Here is a 22,854-nt window from a genome sequence, read left to right on the forward strand (position 1 = left end):
CCCTTGGAAATAGGAATGGCTCAGCCATTTATTAATGTCAAATATGCTGCCTGCATGAATTAGTCAGCTTGTCTTTTGGAAGCTATACAGAAAAATTCTTCTGCACCTGCCTCTTAGTGTCCTGACACTTCTGGCTTTAATGACAACATAACAACCACCAGAAAATGAAATTTAAAAAACAAAGCACTGAACACTACTATGTTTTACCTTCCAAACAGCTGATTGATCAATTTTTAAAGGCTTCTTACTGAAGTATCATCAGCAACTGGAGAATATAAAAGCTTGCTTAGATGTAAAAAGAAAAGGAAAACAGAGTCATTTTCCTAAACTGGCAAAATGTAACCAAATTACCACAAAACTTACCTTAGAAACAAAGAGAAATGGGGCAGAAAAGGCCAGATTTCTTACTGGCAGTACCACAGTGGCAAATATCCCAGAATAAGAAAAGCTGCCAAATAGAAGAGAGAAAATTAAAGGACTTTCCTTTAAAAACAGCCAAGCCCAGTGCACACAGCATTCCTAACAGCTGGAGCAAGCTTCAGAAGCAACACACAGGTATAAGATCCAGCCCTATTCTTTATTTACAGCACAGTTCAAAGTCATTGAATCAAGCACAAAAGAAATGACTCCCATTTCCTGGTTTGGCATTGGATATCCTTCCTACCAGCTGCAATTACATCATTTTTATCCATCTTCTTTTCCTTTTAGGAGGGTAGAAAAGGGGCAAGTGACAAATGGGCCAAAGAGACTTCAACTTCAAAACCAAGAGAAATCCTTGCTTTCAGAGAAACAAAAGAAGTGATTCTCCCTCTTGTGAAAGGCAGTCAATACTCTGCTCCAGTTATGAAGGCCGTGGATGGTGTGGGAAAGCTGTGAAGAGATTCTTCCTAGAGGTGGCACAAGGATGGCGAGGACTAGGGTCGTGGGATGGCTGCTATCCCCACCATCACATTTGCTCTATCTCAGTCTTCACCACACCAAATTTAATGAACAAGGGAAAGTAATTATGCACAGAAAGCCAAAGTGAATGGAAATGTAGGTGGAGTAAACTTAAAAGAAGAAACTGAAAATGATCAAAAGTTACTCAGTTCATTTTTTTCAGATGGACATAGAAATCACTGATCCACTGCTTCATGTATTTAACTTCCAAGGAGCGAGTTAATTGCACACTGACAGGATCCAAGGCATTGCTGGCTCGGAGATCTAGATGATGGGCTCCATTTGGGATGACGATCGCAAGTAAGGTGTCTGTAATATCCTTGGTTACTCCACCTCCTGACCAGGGGTCTAGATCACCATTGCTAAGTGAGGGAAAGAAAAAAAAAATCAGATTGCTAGTTTTTCATATCTACATAAAAGATAAGATAGGATAAACCTATTATATACATATAACACCTAAAATTATAAGCTTATAAGCTAGGGAATATGATCTGAGGATTTAATCTGTCATATAGAAAGGTGCTTCATCCTGGAGTTTGACAATACTTCTGTAACCAGGTACAAGAAATAGGACCAGAGAACACTGAAGGTGGTGCCCATGAATCAATCTAGATTATACTGGAACTTCGAATTTAGAAGACTCAATTCCAATCCTGGCTTCATTACTCAGAAGTTGTCTGACCTTACATAAGTTAGCTGTCTCAGTTTCCTCATATGTAAAGCAGAGTTAACAAGGCCTACCTCAGGAGGTTGCTTTAAGGGTTAAATCAGATGGTACATGTATATATACTGAATAAATGTTAGGTACGTGGGCATCCCTCAATTAAAACCTGTTTCCTTCCTTCCTAGAACCCTAGTGATAAAGAAAAAAAAAAAACTATATTTAAAAATGCTAATTATCTCTTCAATCAATTCAGTCACACAGTTGTGTCTGACTCTTTGCAACCCCATTGACTGCAGCACACCAGGCTTCCCTGTGCATCACCAACTCCCAGAGTTTGCTCAAACTCTTGTCCATTGAATCAGCGATGCCATCCAACAATCTCATTCTCTGTCATCCTCTTCTCCTCTGCCTTCAATCCTTCCCAGCATCAAGCTCTTTTCTAAGGAGTTCTTTGCATCAGCTGGCCAAAGTACTGGAGCTTCAGCTTCAGCATCAGTCCTTCCAATGAATATTCAGGACTCATTTCTTTTAGGATTGACTGGTTGGATCTCTTTGCTGTCCAAGGGGCTATCAAAAGTCTTCTCCAACACCACAGTTCAAAAGCATCAATGCTTCAGAATTCAGCTTTCTTTATAGTTCAACTCTCATATCCATATGTGACTACTCGAAAAACCATAGCTTTGACTAGACAAACCTCTGTCGGCAAAGTATTGTCTCTGTTTCTTAATATGCTCTCTAGGTTCGTCATAGCTTTTCTTCCAAGGAGCAAGAGTCTTTTAACTTCATGGCTGCATTCACCATCTGCAGTGATATTGGAGCCCCTCCAAAATTAACTCTGTCACTGTTCTCACTATTTCCCCATCTATTTGCCATGAAGTGATGGGACCAGATGCCATGATTTTAGTTTTTTGAATGCTGAGTTTTAGGCCAGCTTTTTCACTCTCTTCTTTCACTTTCAACAAGAAGCTCTTTAGTTTGTCTTCACTTTCTGCCATAAGGATGGTGTCATCTGCGTATCTGAGGTCATTGATATTTCTCCCGGCAATCTTGATTCCAGCTTGTGCTTCATCCAGTCTGGCACTTCGCCTGATGTACTCTGCATATAAGTTAAATAAGCAAGGGGACAATATACAGACTTGACATACTTCTTTCCCAATTTGGAACCAGTCTGTTGTTCCATGTCTGGTTCTGTTACTTCTTGACCTGAAAACAGATTTCTCAGGAGGCAGGCAAGGCAAAATATAATAAGACAAGTGCCAGTCCTGAATATTCATTGGAAAGACTGATGCTGAAGCTAAAACTCCAATACTTTGGCCACCTGATGCAAAGAATTGACTCATTGGAAAAGACACTGATGCTAGGAAAGATTGAAGGTGGGAGGAGAAGGAGACGATAGAGGATGAGATGGTTGCATGGCATCACCAACTCAATGGACATGAGTTTGAGTGAACTCCAGGAGTTGGCGATGAACAGGGAGACCTGGTGTGCTGCAGTCCATGGGGTCACAAAGAGTTGGACACGACTAAGCGACTGGACTGAACTGAACTAAACTGACAGAGCTTCTCCATCTTTGGCTGTAAAGAATATAATCAATCTGATTTCAGTACTGACCATCTGGTGATGCTTATGTATAGAGTTGTCGCTTGTGTTGGAAGAGGGTGTTTGCTATGACCAGTGTGTTCTCTTGAAAAAACTCTGTGTAGTCTTTACCCAGCTTCATTTTGTACTCCAAAGCCAAACTTGCCTGTTACTCCATGTAGTCCTGATTTCCTACTTTTGCATTCCAATCCCCTATGATGAAGAGGACATCTTTTCTGGTGTTAGTTCTAGGAGGTCTTGTAGGTCTTCATGGAACTATTCAACTTCAGCTTCTTCTGCATTAGTGGTTGGGGCATAGACTTGGATTACTGTGATGCTGAGTGGTTTGCCTTGGAAACGAACCAAGGTTATTTGTCATTTTTGAGACTGCACCCAAGGACTGAATTTCAGACTTCTTGGTTGACCATGAGGGCTACTCCATTTCTTCTAAGGGATTTTTGCCCACAGTAGTAGATATATAGTAGATATCTAGTAGTAGAGGTCTTCCTTAGTTATCTCATCAAAAATTCAAACTCCCCCACAACCCCCACTAACATTTCATAACCTTCTTCCCTGGTTTATATTTCCCCCCTTAGCACCTATCTCCTTCTAACATGCTTATAAGTGCTATCTTGTTTTTACCCATCTGTCAAACTAAAACTTCCCAACGCCTGGGTTTTTTGTCTGTTTTATTACTGTATCTTCAGTGCCTGGCATATACTACGAGTTATACAAATATTTATTGAATGAATAAAAAAGAATAAGCTAGTTATTTGTAGCCTTATATCAGACGCCTTACACAAAAGAGGTCTATACATATATGCTTGTGAGTTCAGGAACATGTAAATCACTACAGTACTTTTTACGTGAAAAAGTAGAGTTCACATAAGTGATTAATGTAAATATACAGACAATGACATTCAGCTAGGTATAATACTGGCAAGAAACAATGAACTAAGTCAGCAGGTCTAAGTTTTAGTCCCCAGTAAGCCACATGACTTTGGGTAAGTCACCTAACCCTTCTGAATCTAATTCTCATGTGTATTACCAAAAAAAAACTTTTAAGATAATGCCCTTCAATCACAGAGACACTGTGAGGTTCAATTTGAATAATACATTTGGAAATAAGGTATAAACTATAAAATACCACATGAATGTGCAGTATTATTATAATTATTATCATATTCTATAAGCATGAGAAGTCTTAATACTTCTAAGAGGTAAATGAAGCATGAAAAGGGATGCCACAGCATTTCTCACAGAAATTTGGTCAGAAAAATGCATGCAATCAATTTTCTAGGTAAAGGTTCAAGTTAAAAAGGAAATAAGCATTTAGGTACATTAAATATATGTATGCTTGAAATACAAGTCTAAAATCCCTGTTCTAGCCTGACTACCCTTTTAACCACATTTTTGTTTTTTTAAGAAATTAATTCAATTGCAACTTAACATCATTCTTGGGGGGAGAAATCACTCTGAAAATTTACCTTTTTTGGTTTTAAAAAACAAGAGGAAAAACTCACATGCAAAATAGGATGTTAGTTTTCAACTAGGAGATAAATTTTTAAAGTAAACTACACAAGGGCTTGGATTCTCTTAAGTGAACAAGTGGCCTTTATCATTATTCCAATTTGACAGGACCAACCAAGATAGGAAACTCTCCATTATTTGCAAAACAAAAAAGCTATCCCAACAGCTACATAATAAGCAAACTGCATTTGATTTAAAAGGTCATCTGAATCCACCCAGTGGCTTAGCAACAGTGTTTGGAGTTGCTGAGAGACCTAAAATGCACATGGACTTGAATTTCTTGGTCCTAGACATGAGACAGCTAAATCAGTCACTGGGAAATTTACAGGAGAAAAAAATACTGGCTTTCATGAGAGAACCTAGATGCCTGCATAAAATTCCCAACAGTGAGCCTCACTTAATTGCTGGCAACAATTAATTTGCCTGAAAAATTATGTTAAATTAACCAGCTTCTCAGGGACTCCTTTTTGAATTTATATTTAAATAACTGAAAATGACCATTGGTAAGATAATTTCTCAACAACAGGGTTTTGGGGAAAAAAATAAATCCTTCCAACAAAAATATTGTGGAATAAGAAAATTGCTAAAATGGAACTATTAATAGCTACTATTAAATTCTTATTTGCTCAACATGTTTACTGACTGCCTACTATGTATCAGGAACTGACTGGGTATAGTTAACTCAATTGTGAACAGACAAAAATCTCTGCCCTCATAGTGCTCACTTCTATGATTATCTACTCCCTGAAGTAACTCTGGCAGGTAGTTATTATTTCTAACTAATATAAATTGGCAATTTGCCTGAAGGCACATGGTTAACAGAAGCAGAATGGCACCTAGGTCTCTCCAACTTCAAAGCCCAAGCTCTTAACTTGCAGATCTCTAATTCAACAACTAAAAACAGGCTGAATTTTCTAACCAAGAAAGTAGTCACAGTTGGATTTGTGTGAGATGCCTTAAGGAGAGAAGTATGAACATAAAATATGCTTTCCACATGGTTCCTTGGACATTTTCTTATTGTCAACCATAAATAGTTTGCAACTGATAGCCACTCAGAAGTCAGAACAGAAACACCTACTGCTGCTTTTTTATTTTCGGAATGTGCTTTCTTTAGAAAAGCAATCGAATTTTGAATTTTTAAATAAGGTAAGTTTTACATTGAATTTTTCACACCTAGCAGTACATGGGAAAAAAATTTCTTTTTAAAAGTATATTTGCCATTGCAGGAAGATAAACCAGCATTTTTATATAGTTCTGCCTTTATACTTTCCTCACATGCCTCTGAAGTTTTCCTGAGCTTTATGTCATTTCTCATCCTTACCAACACACACATTAACTGGGCATATACTATGTGCCAGTCACTGTGGCAGGTGCTAAAGGCACAGAGATGATTAAGAAAAATTCTCTGTCACTGAGAAGTTCATAATCTCATTTGAACAGAGAAATGAGTCAGGGGCAGAGAAAAACACAAACAGGTAATTTCCACACAGAGTGCTAAGGGATAGTCACAGGCTTTAGAGGAGATAAGTGTGTAGGGGAAATGTCACCTCCTTGGAGATGTCAGGGAAGGTTTCCTGGAGGATGCCAGAGTCTTAAGAAAAGGAAAAAAAAGTGGAAGGAAAAGGACATTCAGGGACCAGTAGTTCCCTGCTGGCTCGAAGCTAAATTTCAGGGCTATGAGTATACTTCCACTTATTCATTCAATGGAAATTTTTTGAGCATATAATTTGCCAGGTCTGGGCTAAATATTTCACTCGGTTAACTCTTTTAAGCATCACAGCAACTCTATAGGGTGATTGGCATTATTATTCTCATTTTACAGAAGAGAAAACTGAGGATCAAAGAGCTTCAATAATTTAAGACAGTTCACTCTAACTATGCATAGCTCTGTTAGGAAGTCCTTTCTTACACTAGCCAAAAGTTGGCTTTTTTTTTTATGTTGGGCCATATTTTCTACGTACTGTTTCAGTTCTACTCCCAACTTTTTTCAACAAAATCTATCCTTTCCCCAATGATAATGATGACAATAACTTATTTTGATACCCAGAGGAAAATAAGTATAAAAGGATAAATGGACAAGTAAAATACTCATGTAATGGTTGAATCCAACAAAAAAGCACAAAGTATTTGACCAAAACTCAAATATCAAAACCTTCATAGATAAGATTCAAAGACTCCACTTTACAAGTCAACTTGAACTTCAGCTTTATGAGGTCAAAGCAAATAAGGATGAGCTTATAGCCTCCGCATGCCAGGGAAATCCATATAAGTACTACCTTGAGGTAAGTTTCTAAAAACAAGAAAATGATAAAGTATTTCCTTCTCTGAGGGAACAAAGACGAGCTTTGATACCCAAGGCTTACATTTAAGCCTTTTCAGTCCTCTCAGTCCTTTCATGTTTTCCTGATTTCAAACACCCTAATTTGGTACAGTTTCCTACCCTAAATACACTTAGCTGCTCAACTGTCACCTCAAAAGGCTGAGCTGAAAAGTATAGTTTAGAAGAATTCTTCTGAGGACAAGGTAAATAATTCTAGGGAATTAAACAAAAAGAATCTTTAAGTGTTGCATTTAGTGTCTCACATTTGATGGGGGGAGATACCCTACTGAGTGAGAAAGTAGCATGAATCCAACAAGAAAAAGGTTCTTTTGCAAAATGGGCAGTGTTACTGGCCTACACTGGCCTAAACAGAGAATGATCTTTCAGTTAAAACAGCATTGCTCCTTCCTAAATGCTTTCGGTCATGTCTCGAAAGTCAAATGTGACTCTTTTCAGAAGAATTTGTAAAAGAATAACACTTACAATTTAAACAATTGGTTAGGAGATATGTATGGATATCTCTCTACTATTTCCACATAAACTTGGGGAATTTTCTTATTAAATGGTTGCTATTTTAATAACTAACAACCGAATGTTCAAGCCAAAACACTGAAATTTTGAAGTCACAATCAGGCACATTTAGAGTCTAATTGATTAACTCTGATATGAACCAATACCAAATATGACTCTTCTAGAGAAACAGTGTTAAAGAATAAACAGTTTTTGTAGTTGGATAGGCCAAGGTTGAAAACTGGCTTTATCACTTGGTAACTAAAACAAAACTGGTTGAGTTTTGGCAAGTGACTGCACACACTGACTTTCACTTTCCTCCTCAGTAAAACAGGGACTGTAAAAACTTCTTTCAAGGTTTTTGTGGGAATTAAGTGATTTATTTAAAGTGCCTCATATAGTTCTGTTCTGGGACAGAACAGAGTGGGCAACTCAAAAGTGTTTGTTAGGTATACACTGAAGATTTTTTATTATCATTGATAACAATAGAAACAATCATGAGACAAATTGAGAACAACAGATGATGCTTCCTTTTCTTTTGAGCACACTTTTTAAAATATTTTAACTTTGTTGCTGTTGTTTTTAAGCCTTTAAACATACTGCAATAGAACAAAAAATCGTATCACCTCTCAGAATCCTTTCTTTCAAGGAGTAGAAAAATATAGATACCACTGCTACATTCTACATTGTTTTAACTGTGCAACATTTTCCTGGTTTTCTTTTCTCACCCATCCTACAAATGTCTCCATCAACTAGAATTTTCTTTGAATCAACAAAAATTCACCTGAAAATGATGTTTGTGTGTGAACTGATGTTCTTGCCTCCATACATAGTAGGGATCCAAGAGGGCCTTGGTCTCACACCCCACTGTTTAAAACAGTCATCAGAATATTCCTTCATGTTCCATGAGTGAGGTTCGAACATGTCATCAACACCATCAGAACAGGTGGGCATGACCATTTCTGTACAGGCCTGAAAAAGCAGACCAGGAAAGATTCTAGTGAGAAAATGAAGCACAAAGAGTGAAATAAATTGTCCAAGTCATACAGCTCAGAAGGAAAAAAGTGAGGGTTTGAACTCAGCAGTCTGGCTTCAGAGCCCCTGTTCTCTACTCCATACCACCTCTCTTTATTCCTGAGGCTCAGCTGAGAAGTCACAGAAGTTGGGGCTATATATTCCTTCTTCGCAAACTATTTCACTTCATATCTATTATCATATTGAATTCTCAAAACAACTGTGGAGGAAAATATTGCTATTATTATTACTATTCTCATTGTACAGATGAAAAAATGAAGGCTCAGATAGAATCAAGTTAGACTCCCTCTTCTTTTCTGTGTCCATAAAATGCTACCTTTACAGGACTTACTAAGATCTATTGTAATATTAGTTTAGCTACCTATATTTTCCACCAAGCTACATTTGATGATTAGGTAGTATTTTATTTACAATAAAACAAATGTATATCCAATTTATGTAGTTGGAGCCTGGAATAGTGCCTGACATGCAGTAAGTACTCAGAATATATTTGGTGATGATTAAATACCAAACTGGGCTTCCCTGGTGGTTCAGAGGTTAAAGCGTCTGCCTCCAATGCGGGAGACCCAGGTTCGATCCCTGGGTCGGGAAGATCCCCTAGAGAAGGAAACGGTAACCCACTCCAGTATTCTTGCCTGGAGAATCCCATGGACGGAGAAGCCTGGTAGGCTACAGTCCATGGGGTCGCAAAGATTCAGACACGACTGAGCAACTAAACGGAACGGAACGAAGTAGTATATATAGGATAGATAAACAACAAGATCCTACTATATAGAAGAGGAAACTATATTCAATATCCAGCAACAACCCATAATGGAAAAGAATATGCATATGTATAACTGAGTCACTCTGCTGTTTATTAGAAATTAACACAACATTGTAAATCAACTATACTTCAATAAATTTTTTAAAAAATTGAATTGGTATTTATTTTTTTTGTAGCTGGAAGTTGGTAACTTTTTAAATTTATTTATTTTAACTGGAGGCTAATTACTTTACCTTATTGTATTGGTGTTGTCATACAATGACATGAATCTGCCCCGGATGTACATGTGTTCCCTATCTTGAACCCCCCTCCCACCTCCCTCCCCATCCCATCCCTCTGGTTCATCCCAGTACACCAGCCCCGAGCATCCTGTATCATGCATTGAACCTGGACTGGCGATTCATTTCACATATGATAATATACATGTTTCAGTGCCATTCTCCCAAATCATCCCACCCTCACCCTCTCCCACTGTTCTATACATCTGTGTCTCTTTTGTGAATTGGTATTTAATGAATGAATGAGGAAACTCATCCACAGTCTTGAAGTGTAAGGTAACAGAACCCAAATTTGGATCTTTGACAAGATCTTGAGGATTCTGTTATAGTACAACCATAATGGTGAAAAGCAAGCTCCCACTGGGGAAATTATACACACTTACCTGATAGCTCCAACCCAGGACTCCCAGACTGCTAGTTGCTGTCTCTGAGACATTCAGACATTTCAACTGGCCTGAATAATTGTAATACACATTCAGAGCTTGGAAAATATTCTGCAGCATCACGGTATCAGGTACATTGAAATATTTCAAATACTGGCACACTACCTGTCATTTTAGAGAGATAAAAGGGAGAAGAATCAAATATAAATATAAAATCACAGTTTATTAAAACAAAGAAGAAACATGATTCTGATTTGATCATAAACAATCTTTAGCATCTAACTTCACTGCTTGACAATTTCTATTTCTTGAGTATAACCACTTTCATAAATGAATAAACCTTGAAAATTAGTTCCCATGGGACTTCCCTGGTGGTCTAGTGGCTAAGACTACACACTCCCAATGCAGGGAGCCCAGGTTCAATCCCTGTTCAGGAAACTAAATCCCACAAGCCGCAACTAAAGAGTCTGTATGCTACAACTAAAGATTCTGCATAACCCAATTAAAAGAACTCACATGCCACAACAAAGACTGAAGGTCCCAAGTGCCACAACTAAAACTTGGCACAGCCAAAAAAAAAAAAAAAATTAGCCCCCAAATTTTAGAAATAAACCAAAATTATCTGCATGGTATGCAAAGTCCTCCCCACCTACCACTCTAGTTTCATCTTCTATAGCTTTTGCTCTAATCTAGCAAAACCATCGGAGAAGGCAATGGCAAGCCACTCCAGTACTCTTGCCTAGAAAATCCCATGGATGGAGGAGCCTGGTAGGCTGCAGTCCATGGGGTCACTAATGGTCGGACACGACTGAGCGACTTCACTTTCACTTTTCACTTTCACACATTGGAGAAGGAAATGGCAACCCACTCCAGTGTTCTTGCCTGGAGAATCCCAGGGACGGGGGAGCCTGGTGGGCTTCCATCTATGGGGTCACACAGAGTCGGACACGACTGAAGTGACTTAGCAGCAGCAGCAAAACCATTTCTACCACACCAACTTCTTTTCCTCCTCATTGCCATCACTCACACTGAAATGCCCTGCTCCCACTCTCCCAATGCAGTAGTGCCTGGCAAACACTGACTCATCTTCCTCAATGCAGCTCAAGTATCACCTCCTCCTTGAGGCCACTTGCCTATGCCTTCAAGGCAGGAAGAACTAAATCACTCTCTTCTCTGTGCCTCCACTGCATCCTGTGCCTACTTCTATCAGAGCCCCTGTAATGCTGATACCGTACTCATTTGATTCCAGAATGTCTCCCTCAGCACTTAGCAAGGCATCTGCCAACTAAGTGCTTGCTGATTAAATAACTATCTTTTTATGAAAATGAAAAATTTATTAAATTTCTTTTGGAAAAACTCCACCAAGCTCCTATATCTGTAGCGTTATAAGAAGCATCTCAGGGTCGACGGGAAGATGGCGGAGGAATAGGACAGGGCGGCCACTTTCCCCCCAACAAAATCAACAAAAGAACATTTGAACGTTGAGTAAATCCCACAAAAAATCTTCTGAATACCGGCAGAGGACATCAGGCACTCAGAAAAGCAGCCCATAGTCGTTGAAAGGAGGTAGGAAATAGATAAAAAGATAAAAAGAGAGACAAAAGAGGGAGGGACGGAGCTCCCTCCAGGGAAGGGAGGCTTAAAAAAAAAAAAAAAAAAGAGAGAGAGAGAAGTTTCCAAACACCTGGAAACACTGGCGAGTGGAACCTCAGAGGGCCGCATAACTGGGAGACAAAAGACATAAATAATTAAAACTCACAGACTAAGTGCTCAGAGGAAACTCTCAGCGGAGAAGCGGCGCAGACTCCCGCGCCCCTCACTAGCAGGCGGGGGCTGGGCAGGGAGGCGCTTAGAGGGAGAGCAGGCGCCTGCGCGTAAAGGGAGAGCCGGCGCCCGCGCTTGGAGGGAGAGCCGGCGCCCGCGCTTAGAGGGAGAACCGGGCTTGGGCGCCCCAGCCCCCGCCGACGCAGGCGGGGAGGGCAGCCAGCGCCGGGGCGGGGGCAGCCGCGGCCCCAGAGAGGCTTCCCGTGCCAAGCTGCAGGCAAGCTTCCTTGCTGGCCAGGACTTCTTGGGTTCGGGCCGGTCGATATCCACCTGAGAAACTGCACCGGTTGTACTCCCAGAAAACCGAGCGGCGGGGACCGGGAAGGCGATAAGACGCAGCGACTGCGCTCGCCAAACGCCTGGTCACCTGAGCTGCTAGGACCGGGGAAGGCACAAAACGCAGGCCCAGCCAAGTCTGCCTTTGTCGAGTACCCGAGGACCTGAACCTGAGCCGATCAGACCTGGGAAGTGCACGCAACCCAGCGCCAGCCGCGGACAGCTTGCAGCCGAGCAAACTAAAGCCTAAGCAGCATAAACAGGGAAAGCACACACGCCTCGAGCGGGAGCATTCCCAGTGTAGCTGAGACACCGCGAGCACTCCCCACAGATGCCCAGGGGTATTTGTTAGTTGTTCCTCCCTCCCTACAGCAGGACTGAATAGGAGAGCCTGGGGAGAAAAAAAAAAAAAAGTGTCCACCACCGCATCCTGGAGTCAGGACGGGAATTAGACACTGAGGCGACCAGAAAACAGAAGAGGGAGAAGCCTTGAGCCTCCTGCAAGAATAAGACTGAAAACCAGAGGCAGAGGCTTAAGGCCAAATCCTGAGAACACCAGAGATCTCCGGTTCCAGAGAACATTAATTGATAGGTACTCATCAAAGGCCTCCATACATACACTGAAACCAGGCACCACCCAAGGGTCAACAAGTTTCAGTGAAAGACATACTACGCAAGCTATCCAGCAACACAGGAGAATAGCACTGAACTTCAATATACAGGCTGCCCAAAGCCACCCCAAACCCATGGACATCTCAAACTCATTATTGGACACTTCCTTGCACTCCAGAGAGAAGAAATCCAGTTCCACCCACCAGAACATCTACTCAAGCTTCCCTAACCAGGGAACCTTGGCAAGTCACCCATCCAACCCCACACATAACGAGGCAACTACATAATAAAGAGAACTCCACAGACTGTCAGAAGACAGAAAGGCCACCCGAACACAGCAATATAAGCAAGATGAAGAGGCAGAGAAATACCCAACAAGTAAAGGAACAGGATAAATGCCCACCAACACAAACAAAAGAGGAAGATATAGGGAACCTACCCGATAAAGAATTTCGAATTTTAATTGTGAAAATGATTCAAAATCTGGAAAGCAAAATGGAGTTACAGATAAATAAACTGGAGAAAAGGATGGAGAAGATGGAAGAAATGTTCAATAAAGAATTAGAGGAAATAAAAAAGAGTCAATATACAATGAATAATACAATAGACGAGATCAACAACACTCTCGAGGGCACAAACAGTAGAATAACGGAGGCAGAAGACAGGATAAGCGAGCTAGAAGATAGAATTGTAGAAATAAATGAAACAGAGACGGAAAAAGAAAAACGAATTAAAAGAAATGAGGACAATATTAGAGACATATGGGACAATATTAAACGCCCCAACATTCGAATCATAGGAGTCCCAGAAGAAGAAGACAAAAAGAAAGACCATGAGAGAATACTCGAGGAGATAATAGTTGAAAATTTCCCTAAAATGGGGAAGGAAATAATCACCCAAGTCCAAGAAACACAGAGAGTCCCTAACAGGATAAACCCAAGGCGAAATACCCCAAGGCACATATTAATCAAATTAACAAAGATCAAAAACAAAGAAAAAATATTACAAGCAGCAAGGGAAAAACAACAAATAACACACAAGGGGATCCCCATAAGGATAACAGCTGATCTTTCAGCAGAAACTCTTCAGGCCAGGAGGGAATGGCAAGACATACTTAAAGTGATGAAAGAAAATAACCTACAGCCCAGATTACTATACCCAGCAAGGATCTCATTCAAATGTGAAGGAGAAATCAAAACCTTTACAGACAAGCAAAAGCTGAGAGAATTCAGCATCACCAAACCAGCTCTCCAACAAATATTAAAGGATCTTCTCTAGACTGGAAACACAGAAAGGGTATATAAACCTGAACCCAAACAATAATGAAAATGGCAACAGGATCATACTTATCAATAATTACCTTAAATGTAAATGGGTTGAATGCCCCAACCAAAAGACAAAGGCTGGTTGAATGGATACAAAAACAAGACCCCCATATATGTTGTCTACAAGAGACCCACCTCAAATCGAGGGACACATACAGACTGAAAGTGAAGGGCTGGAAAAAGATATTCCACGCAAATAGAGACCAAAAGAAAGCAGGAGTAGCAATACTCATATCAGATAAAATTGATTTTAAAACAAAGGCTGTGAAAAGAGACAAAGAAGGAAACTACATAATGATCAAAGGATCAATCCAAGAAGAAGATATAACAATTATAAATATTTATGCACCCAACATTGGAGCACCGCAATATGTAAAACAATTACTAACAATTATGAAAGGGGAAATTAACACAATAATAGTGGGAGACTTTAATACCCCACTTACATCTATGGATAGATCAACTAAACAGAAAATTAACAAGGAAACACAAACTTTAAATGATACAATAGACCAGTTAGACCTAATAGATATCTATAGGACATTTCACCCCAAAACAATGAATTTCACCTTTTTCTCAAGCGCACACGGAACCTTTTCCAGGATAGATCATATCCTGGACCATAAATCCAGCCTTGGTAAATTCAAAAAAATTGAAATCATTCCAAGCATCTTTTCTGACCACAATGCAGTAAGACTAGATCTCAATTACGGGAGAAAAACTATTAAAAATGCCAACATATGGAGGCTGAACAACACGCTGCTGAATAATGAACAAATCATAGAAGAAATCAAAAGAGAAATTAAAATATGCATAGAAATGAATGAAAATGAAAACACAACAACCCAAAACCTCTGGGACACTGTAAAAGCAGTGCTAAGGGGGAAGTTCATAGCAATACAGGCACACCTCAAGAAACAAGAAAAAAGTCAACTAAATAACCTAACTCTACATCTAAAGAAACTAGAAAAGGAAGAAATGGAGAACCCCAGGGTTAGCAGAAGGAAAGAAATAATAAAAATTAGGGCAGAGATAAATGCAAAAGAAACAAAAGAGACCATAGCAAAAATCAACAAAGCCAAATGCTGGTTCTTTGAGAAGGTAAATAAAATTGACAAACCACTAGCCAGACTTATCAAGAAAGAAAGGGAGAAGAACCAAATCAATAAAATTAGAAATGAAAAGGGAGAAATCACAACTGACAACACAGAAATACAAAGGATTATTAGAGAATACTATCAGCAATTATATGGCAATAAAATGAGTAACTTGGAAGAAATGGACAAATTCCTAGAAAAGTACACCTTGCCAAAACTGAACCAGGAAGAAATAGAAAATCTGAACAGACCCATCACAAGCACGGAAATAGAGGAAGTAATCGGAAAGCTTCCAGCAAACAAAAGCCCGGGTCCAGACGGCTTCACAGCTGAATTCTACCAAAAATTTAGTGAAGAGCTAACACCTATTCTACTCAAACTCTTTCAGAAAATTGCTGAGGAAGGAAAACTTCCAAACTCATTCTATGAGGCCACTATCACCCTAATCCCAAAACCTGGTAAAGATCCCACAAAAAAAGAAAACTACAGGCCAATATCACTGATGAACATAGATGCAAAAATCCTTAACAAAATTCTAGCAATCAGAATCCAACAACATATTAAAAAGATCATACATCATGACCAAGTGGGCTTTATCCCAGGAATGCAAGGATTCTTCAATATCCGCAAATCAATCAACGTAATACATCACATTAACAAACTGAAAAATAAAAATCATATGATTATCTCAATAGATGCAGAGAAAGCCTTTGACAAAATACAACATCCATTTATGATAAAAACTCTCCAGAAAGTGGGAATAGAAGGGACATATCTCAACATAATAAAAGCTATATACGACAAACCCACAGCAAACATTATCCTCAATGGTGAAAAACTGAAAGCATTTCCCCTAAAGTCAGGAACAAGACAAGGATGCCCACTCTCACCACTACTATTCAACATAGTTCTGGAAGTTTTGGCTACAGCAATCAGAGCAGAAAAAGACATAAAAGGAATACAAATTGGAAAAGAAGAAGTAAAACTTTCACTGTTCGCTGATGACATGATCCTCTACACAGAAAACCCTAAAGACTCTACCAGAAAACTACTAGAGCTAATCAATGAATACAGTAAAGTTGCAGGATATAAAATCAACACACAGAAATCCCTTGCATTCCTATACACTAATAATGAGAAAATAGAAAGAGAAATTAAAGAAACTATTCCATTCACTGTTGCAACGAAAAGAATTAAATACTTAGGAATATATCTACCTAAGGAAACAAAAGACTTGTACATTCAGTTCAGTTCAGTTCAGTTCAGTCGCTCAGTCGTGTCCGACTCTCCGCGACCCCATGAATCACAGCACGCCAGGCCTCCCTGTCCATCACCAACTCCCGGAGTACACTCAAACTCATATCCACAGAGTCGGTGATGCCATCCAGCCATCTCATTCTCCGTCATCCCCTTCTCCTCCCGCCCCCAACCTTTCCCAGCATCAGAGTCTTTTCCAGTGAGTCAACTCGTCGCATGAGGTGGCCAAAGTATTGCAGTTTCAGCTTTAGCATCAGTCCCTCCAATGAACATCCAGGATTGATCTCCTTTAGAATGGACTGGTTGGATCTCCTTGCAGTATAAGGGACTCTCAAGAGTCTTCTCCAACACCACAGTTCAAAAGCATCGATTCTTCGGCGATCAGCCTTCTTCACAGTCCAACTCTCACATCCATACATGACCACAGGAAAAACCATTGCCTTGACTAGACGGACCTTGGTTGGCAAAGTAATGTCTCTGCTTTTTAATATACTATCAAGGTTGGTCATAACTTTCCTTCCAAGGAGCAAGCGTCTTTTAATTTCATGGCTGCAATCAGCATCTGCAGTGATTTTGGAGCCCAAAAAAACAAAGTCTGACACTGTTTCCACTGTTTTTCCATCTATTTCCCATGAAGTGATGGGACCAGATGCCATGATCTTTGTTTTCTGAATGTTGAGCTTCAAGCCAACCTTTTCACTCTCCTCTTTCACTTTCATCAAGAGGCTTTTGAGTTCCTCTTCACTTTCTGCCATAAGGGTAGTGTCATCTGCATATCTGAGGTTATTGATATTTCTCCCAGCAATCTTGACTCCAGCTTGTGCTTCTTCCAGCCCAGCGTTCCTCATGATGTACTCTGCATATAAGTTAAATAAGCAAGGTGACAATATACAACCTTGACGTACACCTTTTCCTATTTGGAACCAGTCTGTTGTTCCATGTCCAGTTCTAACTGTTGCTTCCTGACCTGCATACAGGTTTCTCAAGAGGCAGGTCAGGTGGTCTGGGATTCCCATCTCTTTCAGAATTTTCCACAGTTTATTGTGATCCACACAGTCAAAGGCTTTGGCATAGTCAATGAAGCAGAAATAGATGTTTTTCTGAAACTCTCTTGCTTTCTCCATGATCCAGCGGATGTTGGCAATTTGATCTCTGGTGCCTCTGCCTTTTCTAAAACCTGCTTGAACATCTGGGAGTTCACGGTTTACATATACTTGTACATAGAAAACTACAAAACACTAGTGAAAGTAATCAAAGAGGACACTAATAGATGGAGAAATATACCGTGTTCGTGGATTGGAAGAATAAATATTGTGAAAATGAGTATACTACCCAAAGTAATTTATACATTCAATGCAATCCCTATCAAGCTACCAACGATATTTTTCACAGAATTAGAACAAATAATCTCACAGTTTGTATGGAAATACAAAAAACCTCGAATAGCCAAAGCAATCTTGAGGAAGAAGAATGGAACTGGGGGAATTAACCTGCCAGACTTCAGGCTCTACTACAAAGCCACAGTCATCAAGACAGTATGGTACTGGCATAAAGACAGAAATATAGATCAATGGAACAAAATAGAAAGCCCAGAGATAAACCCACGCACCTATGGACACCTTATCTTTGACAAAGGAGGCAAGAATATAAAATGGACAAAAGACAGTCTCTTTAACAAGTGGTGCTGGGAAAACTGGTCAGCCACTTGTAAAAGAATGAAATTAGAACACTTCCTAACACCATACACCAAAATAAACTCAAAATGGATTAGAGAGCTAAATGTAAGACCAGATTCTATAAAACTCCTAGAGGAGAACGTAGGCAAAACACTCTCTGACATAAATCACAGCAGGATCCTCCAAGACCCACCTCCCAGAATATTGGAAATAAAAGCAAAAATAAACAAATGGGACCTAATTAAAATCAAAAGCTTCTGCACAGCAAAAGAAACTCTAAGCAAGGTGAAAAGACAGCCTTCAGAATGGGAGAAAATAATAGCAAATGAAGCAACTGATAAAGGATTAATCTCCAAAATATACAAGCAGCTCCTGCAGCTCAATTCCAGAAAACTAAGTGACCCAATCAAAAAATGGGCCAAAGAACTAAACAGACATTTCTCCAAAGAAGACATTAAGATGGCTAACAAACACATGAAAAAATGCTCAACATCCCTCATAATCAGAGAAATGCAAATCAAAACCACAATGAGATACCATTACACACCAGTCAGAATGGCTGCTATCCAAAAGTCTACATGCAATAAATGCTGGAGAGGGTGTGGAGAGAAAGGAACCCTCTTACACTGTTGGTGGGAATGCAAACTAGTACAGCCACTATGGAGAACAGTGTGGAGATTCCTCAAAAAACTGGAAATAGAACTGCCATATGATCCAGCAGTTGCACTCCTGGGCATACACACCGAGGAAACCAGAATTGAAAGAGACACATGTACGCCAATGTTCATTGCAGCACTGTTTATAATAGCCAGGGCATGGAAGCAACCTAGATGTCCATCTGCAGATGAATGGATAAGAAAGCTTTGGTACATATACACAATGGAGTATTTTTCAGCCATCAAGAAAAATGCATTTGAATCAGTTTTAATGAGGTGGATGAAATTGGAGCCAATTATACAGAGTGAAGTAAGCCAGAAAGAAAAACATCAATATAGTATACTGACGCATATATATGGAATTTAGAAAGATGGAAACCTGAAACCTGTGTACGAGACTGCAAAAGAGACACAGACATATAGAACAGTCTTTGGGACTCTGTGGGAGAGGGTGAAGGTGGGATGGATTGGGGAGAATGGCATTGTAGCATGTATATTAGCATATGTGACCAGTCCAGGTTCGACGCATGATGCAGGATGCCTGGGGCTGGTGCACGAGAATGACATGGGGGGAGGATATGGGGAGGAGGGAGGTGGGAGGGGGGTTCGGGAGGGAGAGCACATGTACACCCGGGGCGGATTCATGTCAATGTATTGCAAAACCAGCCAATATATTAATGAAAGGTAATTTGCCTCCAATAAAATAAATTAAAATTAAAAAAAAATAATAAAATAAAATAAAATTAAAAAAAAGAAGCATCTCAGGCAGCTCCCCAGTTCCAAATACTCCTAACACTTGACTCTAGTCAGTGCTAAAAATCACAGGTAATACCTGGGATCATTAGTGAAGACAGGACTGACTAGTCAAGGACATAGGGAACTTTCAAGGATATGAAAATATTTCTTATCTGTAGGAGCCTAGTACACAACAAGTAGCACATTTATGATTTGTATGTAAATTTTACTTCAAAAAATCTTAAACAAACATTGAACTGCAGATAATGCTGTTAAAACTGAAGTATATAGTGTATATTTCATTTATTATCGCTTCTTGGCCTTTTGGCTAAGATCAAGTGTATATTTCATTTATTTCTGCTCTTTCCTTCTACTGACTTTGAGCTTCACTTGTTATTTTTGTAGCTCTTTGAGGTGTAAATTTAGGTTGTTTATTTGAGACTTTTCTTATCTCTTGAGATAGGCATTTATCACTATGAACTTCCCTCCCAGAAATGTTTTTACTACATCCCATAAATCTTGGTATGTTACATTTCCATTTATCTCTATGTATTTTTAAAATTTCTCTTTTAATTTCTTCTTTGACCCATTGAGTATTCAATAGCATGTTGTTTAATCTCCACATATTGGTGAATTTTTCAGTTTTCTTTGTGTAATTTATTTCTAGTTTCACAACACTGTGGTTGGAAATGATGCTTCCATTATAATTTCAATCTTCTTAAATTTATTAAGATTTGTTTTGTGGTCAAACATTTGATCTATCTTAGAAAATGTTCTGTGTGCACTTGAGTAGAATGTATATTATGCCGTTTCAGAGAGAATGTTCTATAAATATCTATTAAGTTCATCTAGTCTAATGTGTTAAGGCCAATATTTCCTTATTGATTTTATGCCTGGATGAACTATCTATCAATATAAGTGGAATATTAAAGTCCTCTTCTGGTCATATACTGCTGTCTATTTGCACCTTTAGGTCTGTTAATATCTGCTTTACTTTGGGCACATAAATATTTACAAATGTTATATCTTCTTGTTGAACTGACTCCTTTATTATTATGCAACACACTTCTTTGTGTATTACTAAAGTCTTTATTTTAAAGTCTGTTTTGTTCAATATAAGAATAGCTGCTGCTGCTGCTGCTAAGTCACTTCAGTCATGTCCGACTCTGTGTGACCCCATAGAAGGCAGCCCACCAGGCTCCCCCGTCCCTGGGATTCTCCAGGCAAGAACACTGGAATGGGTTGCCATTTCCTTCTCCAATCCAAGAAAGTGAAAAGTGAAAGTGAAGTCGCTCAGTCGAGTCTGACTCTTAGAGACCCCATGGACTGCAGCCCACCAGGCCCCTCTGTCCTTGGGATTTTCCAGGCAAGAGTACTGGAGTGGAGTGCCATTGCCTACTCTAGCTTTATTTTGGTTTCCATTTGCATGGAGTATCTTTTTCCACCCCTTTACTTTCAGTCTGTGTGTGTCCTTACATTTAAAACAACTCTCTTCTAGGCAATAATATTGATGGGTCTTGTTTTTTAATTCAATCAGCAACTTTATGTATTAAAGAATTTAGTCCATTTACATTAAAGTAATTATTGATATGTATGTGCTTATTGACATTTTGTTCATTGTTTTCTGGCTGTTTATGTAGTTTCTCTAGCTCCTTTCTTTTTCTCTTGCTCTCTTTGTGGCTTGAAGATTTTCTTTAGTGGTAGGCTTATAGTCCTCTCTTTATCTTTCGTATATTTACGGTAAGTTTTTGTTTTTACCATGAGGCTTATATATAACAGCTTATACCTACAACAGTCAAAGTTGATAACACTTAAGCTTGATCCCACTGAAAAGCACAACATTATTACCCCCCTCATTTTATGATTTTGAAGTCACATTCTACATCTTTTTATTCTGTGCATACCTAACAAATTATTGTAATCATAGCTATTTTTATTACCTTTGTCTTTTTTAGCCTTCATACTAGCTTCATATGTAATTAATCCCCTACCTTTACTACACAGTAAGTCCCCTAAATATGAACCTTCAGATTGTGAACTCAAAGATGTAAATGTATTATAAACCTATTACAGTACAGTACTATGGAGCTAATTGTGTTTGTTGTATACCTAGGCTAACTTTGTTGGATTTGCAAACAAATTGAACTTACAATTGTGCTCTTAGATTGGAACTTGTTTGAACGTAGGGGACTTCCTGTATGTATTTTTCTTTCCAGTGAGGTTGATTTTTCATATGAGTTCTCGCTACTAATTAGTGCCATTTCACTTCAGCTTAAAGAAGTCCCTTTTGACATTTATTCTAAGACTAGCTTAGTTAGAAAGACTAACGCCGTTAGTTTTTGCTTATCCAGTAAACTCTATCTGTTCTATAGCGTGTTCGTGGTTTACAGGTTTTTTCCCTTTTAACACTTTGAATATATTGTGCCATTCCCTTTTGGCCTGAAAACTTTCTGCTAAAAAATCTGCCCACAGTCTTATGGGAGTTTCTTTGCATATAAGAAATTACTTTCTCTTTCTGTTTTTAATATTTTCTCCTTAATAGAACTACCATATGACCCGGCAATCGCACTGACAGGCATACACCACAGAAGATCATAATTTAAAAAGATTCATGCACCCCAGTGTTCACTGTATCACTATTTACAATAGCTAGGTCATGGAAACAACCTAACTGTCCATCAGTAGAGGAATGGATAAAGAAGCTATAGTACATATATACAATGGAATATTACTCAGCTTTAAAAATGAATGAAACTGTGCCATTTGCAGAGACATGCACAGACGGAGAGACTGTCATACTGAGTGAAGTAACTTAGAGAAAAATAAATATCATATATATTAACACATATATGTGGAATCTAGAAAAACTGTACAGATGATCTTACTTGCAAAGCAGAAATAGAGACACAGATGTAGAGAAAAAATGTATGGACACCAAGGGGGAGAAAGGGGTGGTGGTGAGATGAATCGGGAGACTGGGATTAACGTATATATACTACTATGTATAAAACAGATAACTAATGAGAACCTACTGCATAGCACAGGGAACTCTACTCAGTGCTCTGTGGTGACCTAAATGGGAAGGAAATCCAAAAAGGAAGGGACAGATGTATACCTATGGCTGATTCATTTTGCTGTACAGCAGTGCAAATTGTTTTTATACTCCATTGTCAGTTTTCTATACTCCAATTGAAAATAATAATCTATGTAAAAATATGTACACATTTCCTTCTTGTCTTTAACTTCTGACATTTTTTTTTGGTTGCACTAGGTCTCTGTTGCTGTGCATGGCTTTCTCTAGTTGCAGTAATAGGGGGCTACCCTTAGTCGTGGTGCCCAGGCTTCTCATCGTGGTGGCTTCTCTTGTTGCAGAGCAAAGGCTCTAGGTGCACC

At 39.2% G+C, this 22,854-nt stretch overlaps 1 protein-coding gene across 1 annotated transcript in view; it reads right to left on the bottom strand.

Moving 5' to 3' along the window:
• Window positions 1-558: 558 nt before the first annotated feature.
• PRCP (prolylcarboxypeptidase) overlaps window positions 559-22,854 on the bottom strand; it is a 91,760-nt gene continuing 69,464 nt past the window's right edge. The window contains exons 8-10 of the mRNA XM_055416093.2: window positions 10,004-10,168; window positions 8,326-8,513; window positions 559-1,301 (exon numbers count right to left, since the gene is read on the bottom strand). Coding sequence (XP_055272068.2) covers window positions 1,085-1,301; window positions 8,326-8,513; window positions 10,004-10,168 — 570 coding nt within the window. The 3' untranslated portion in view covers window positions 559-1,084. The remainder of the gene's footprint in view (window positions 1,302-8,325; window positions 8,514-10,003; window positions 10,169-22,854) is intronic.

The sequence above is a fragment of the Moschus berezovskii genome, chromosome 25, assembly GCF_049115385.1.
Source record: "Moschus berezovskii isolate FMDL1 chromosome 25, NW_MosBer_1.0, whole genome shotgun sequence".
Lineage (NCBI taxonomy): Eukaryota > Metazoa > Chordata > Mammalia > Artiodactyla > Moschidae > Moschus > Moschus berezovskii.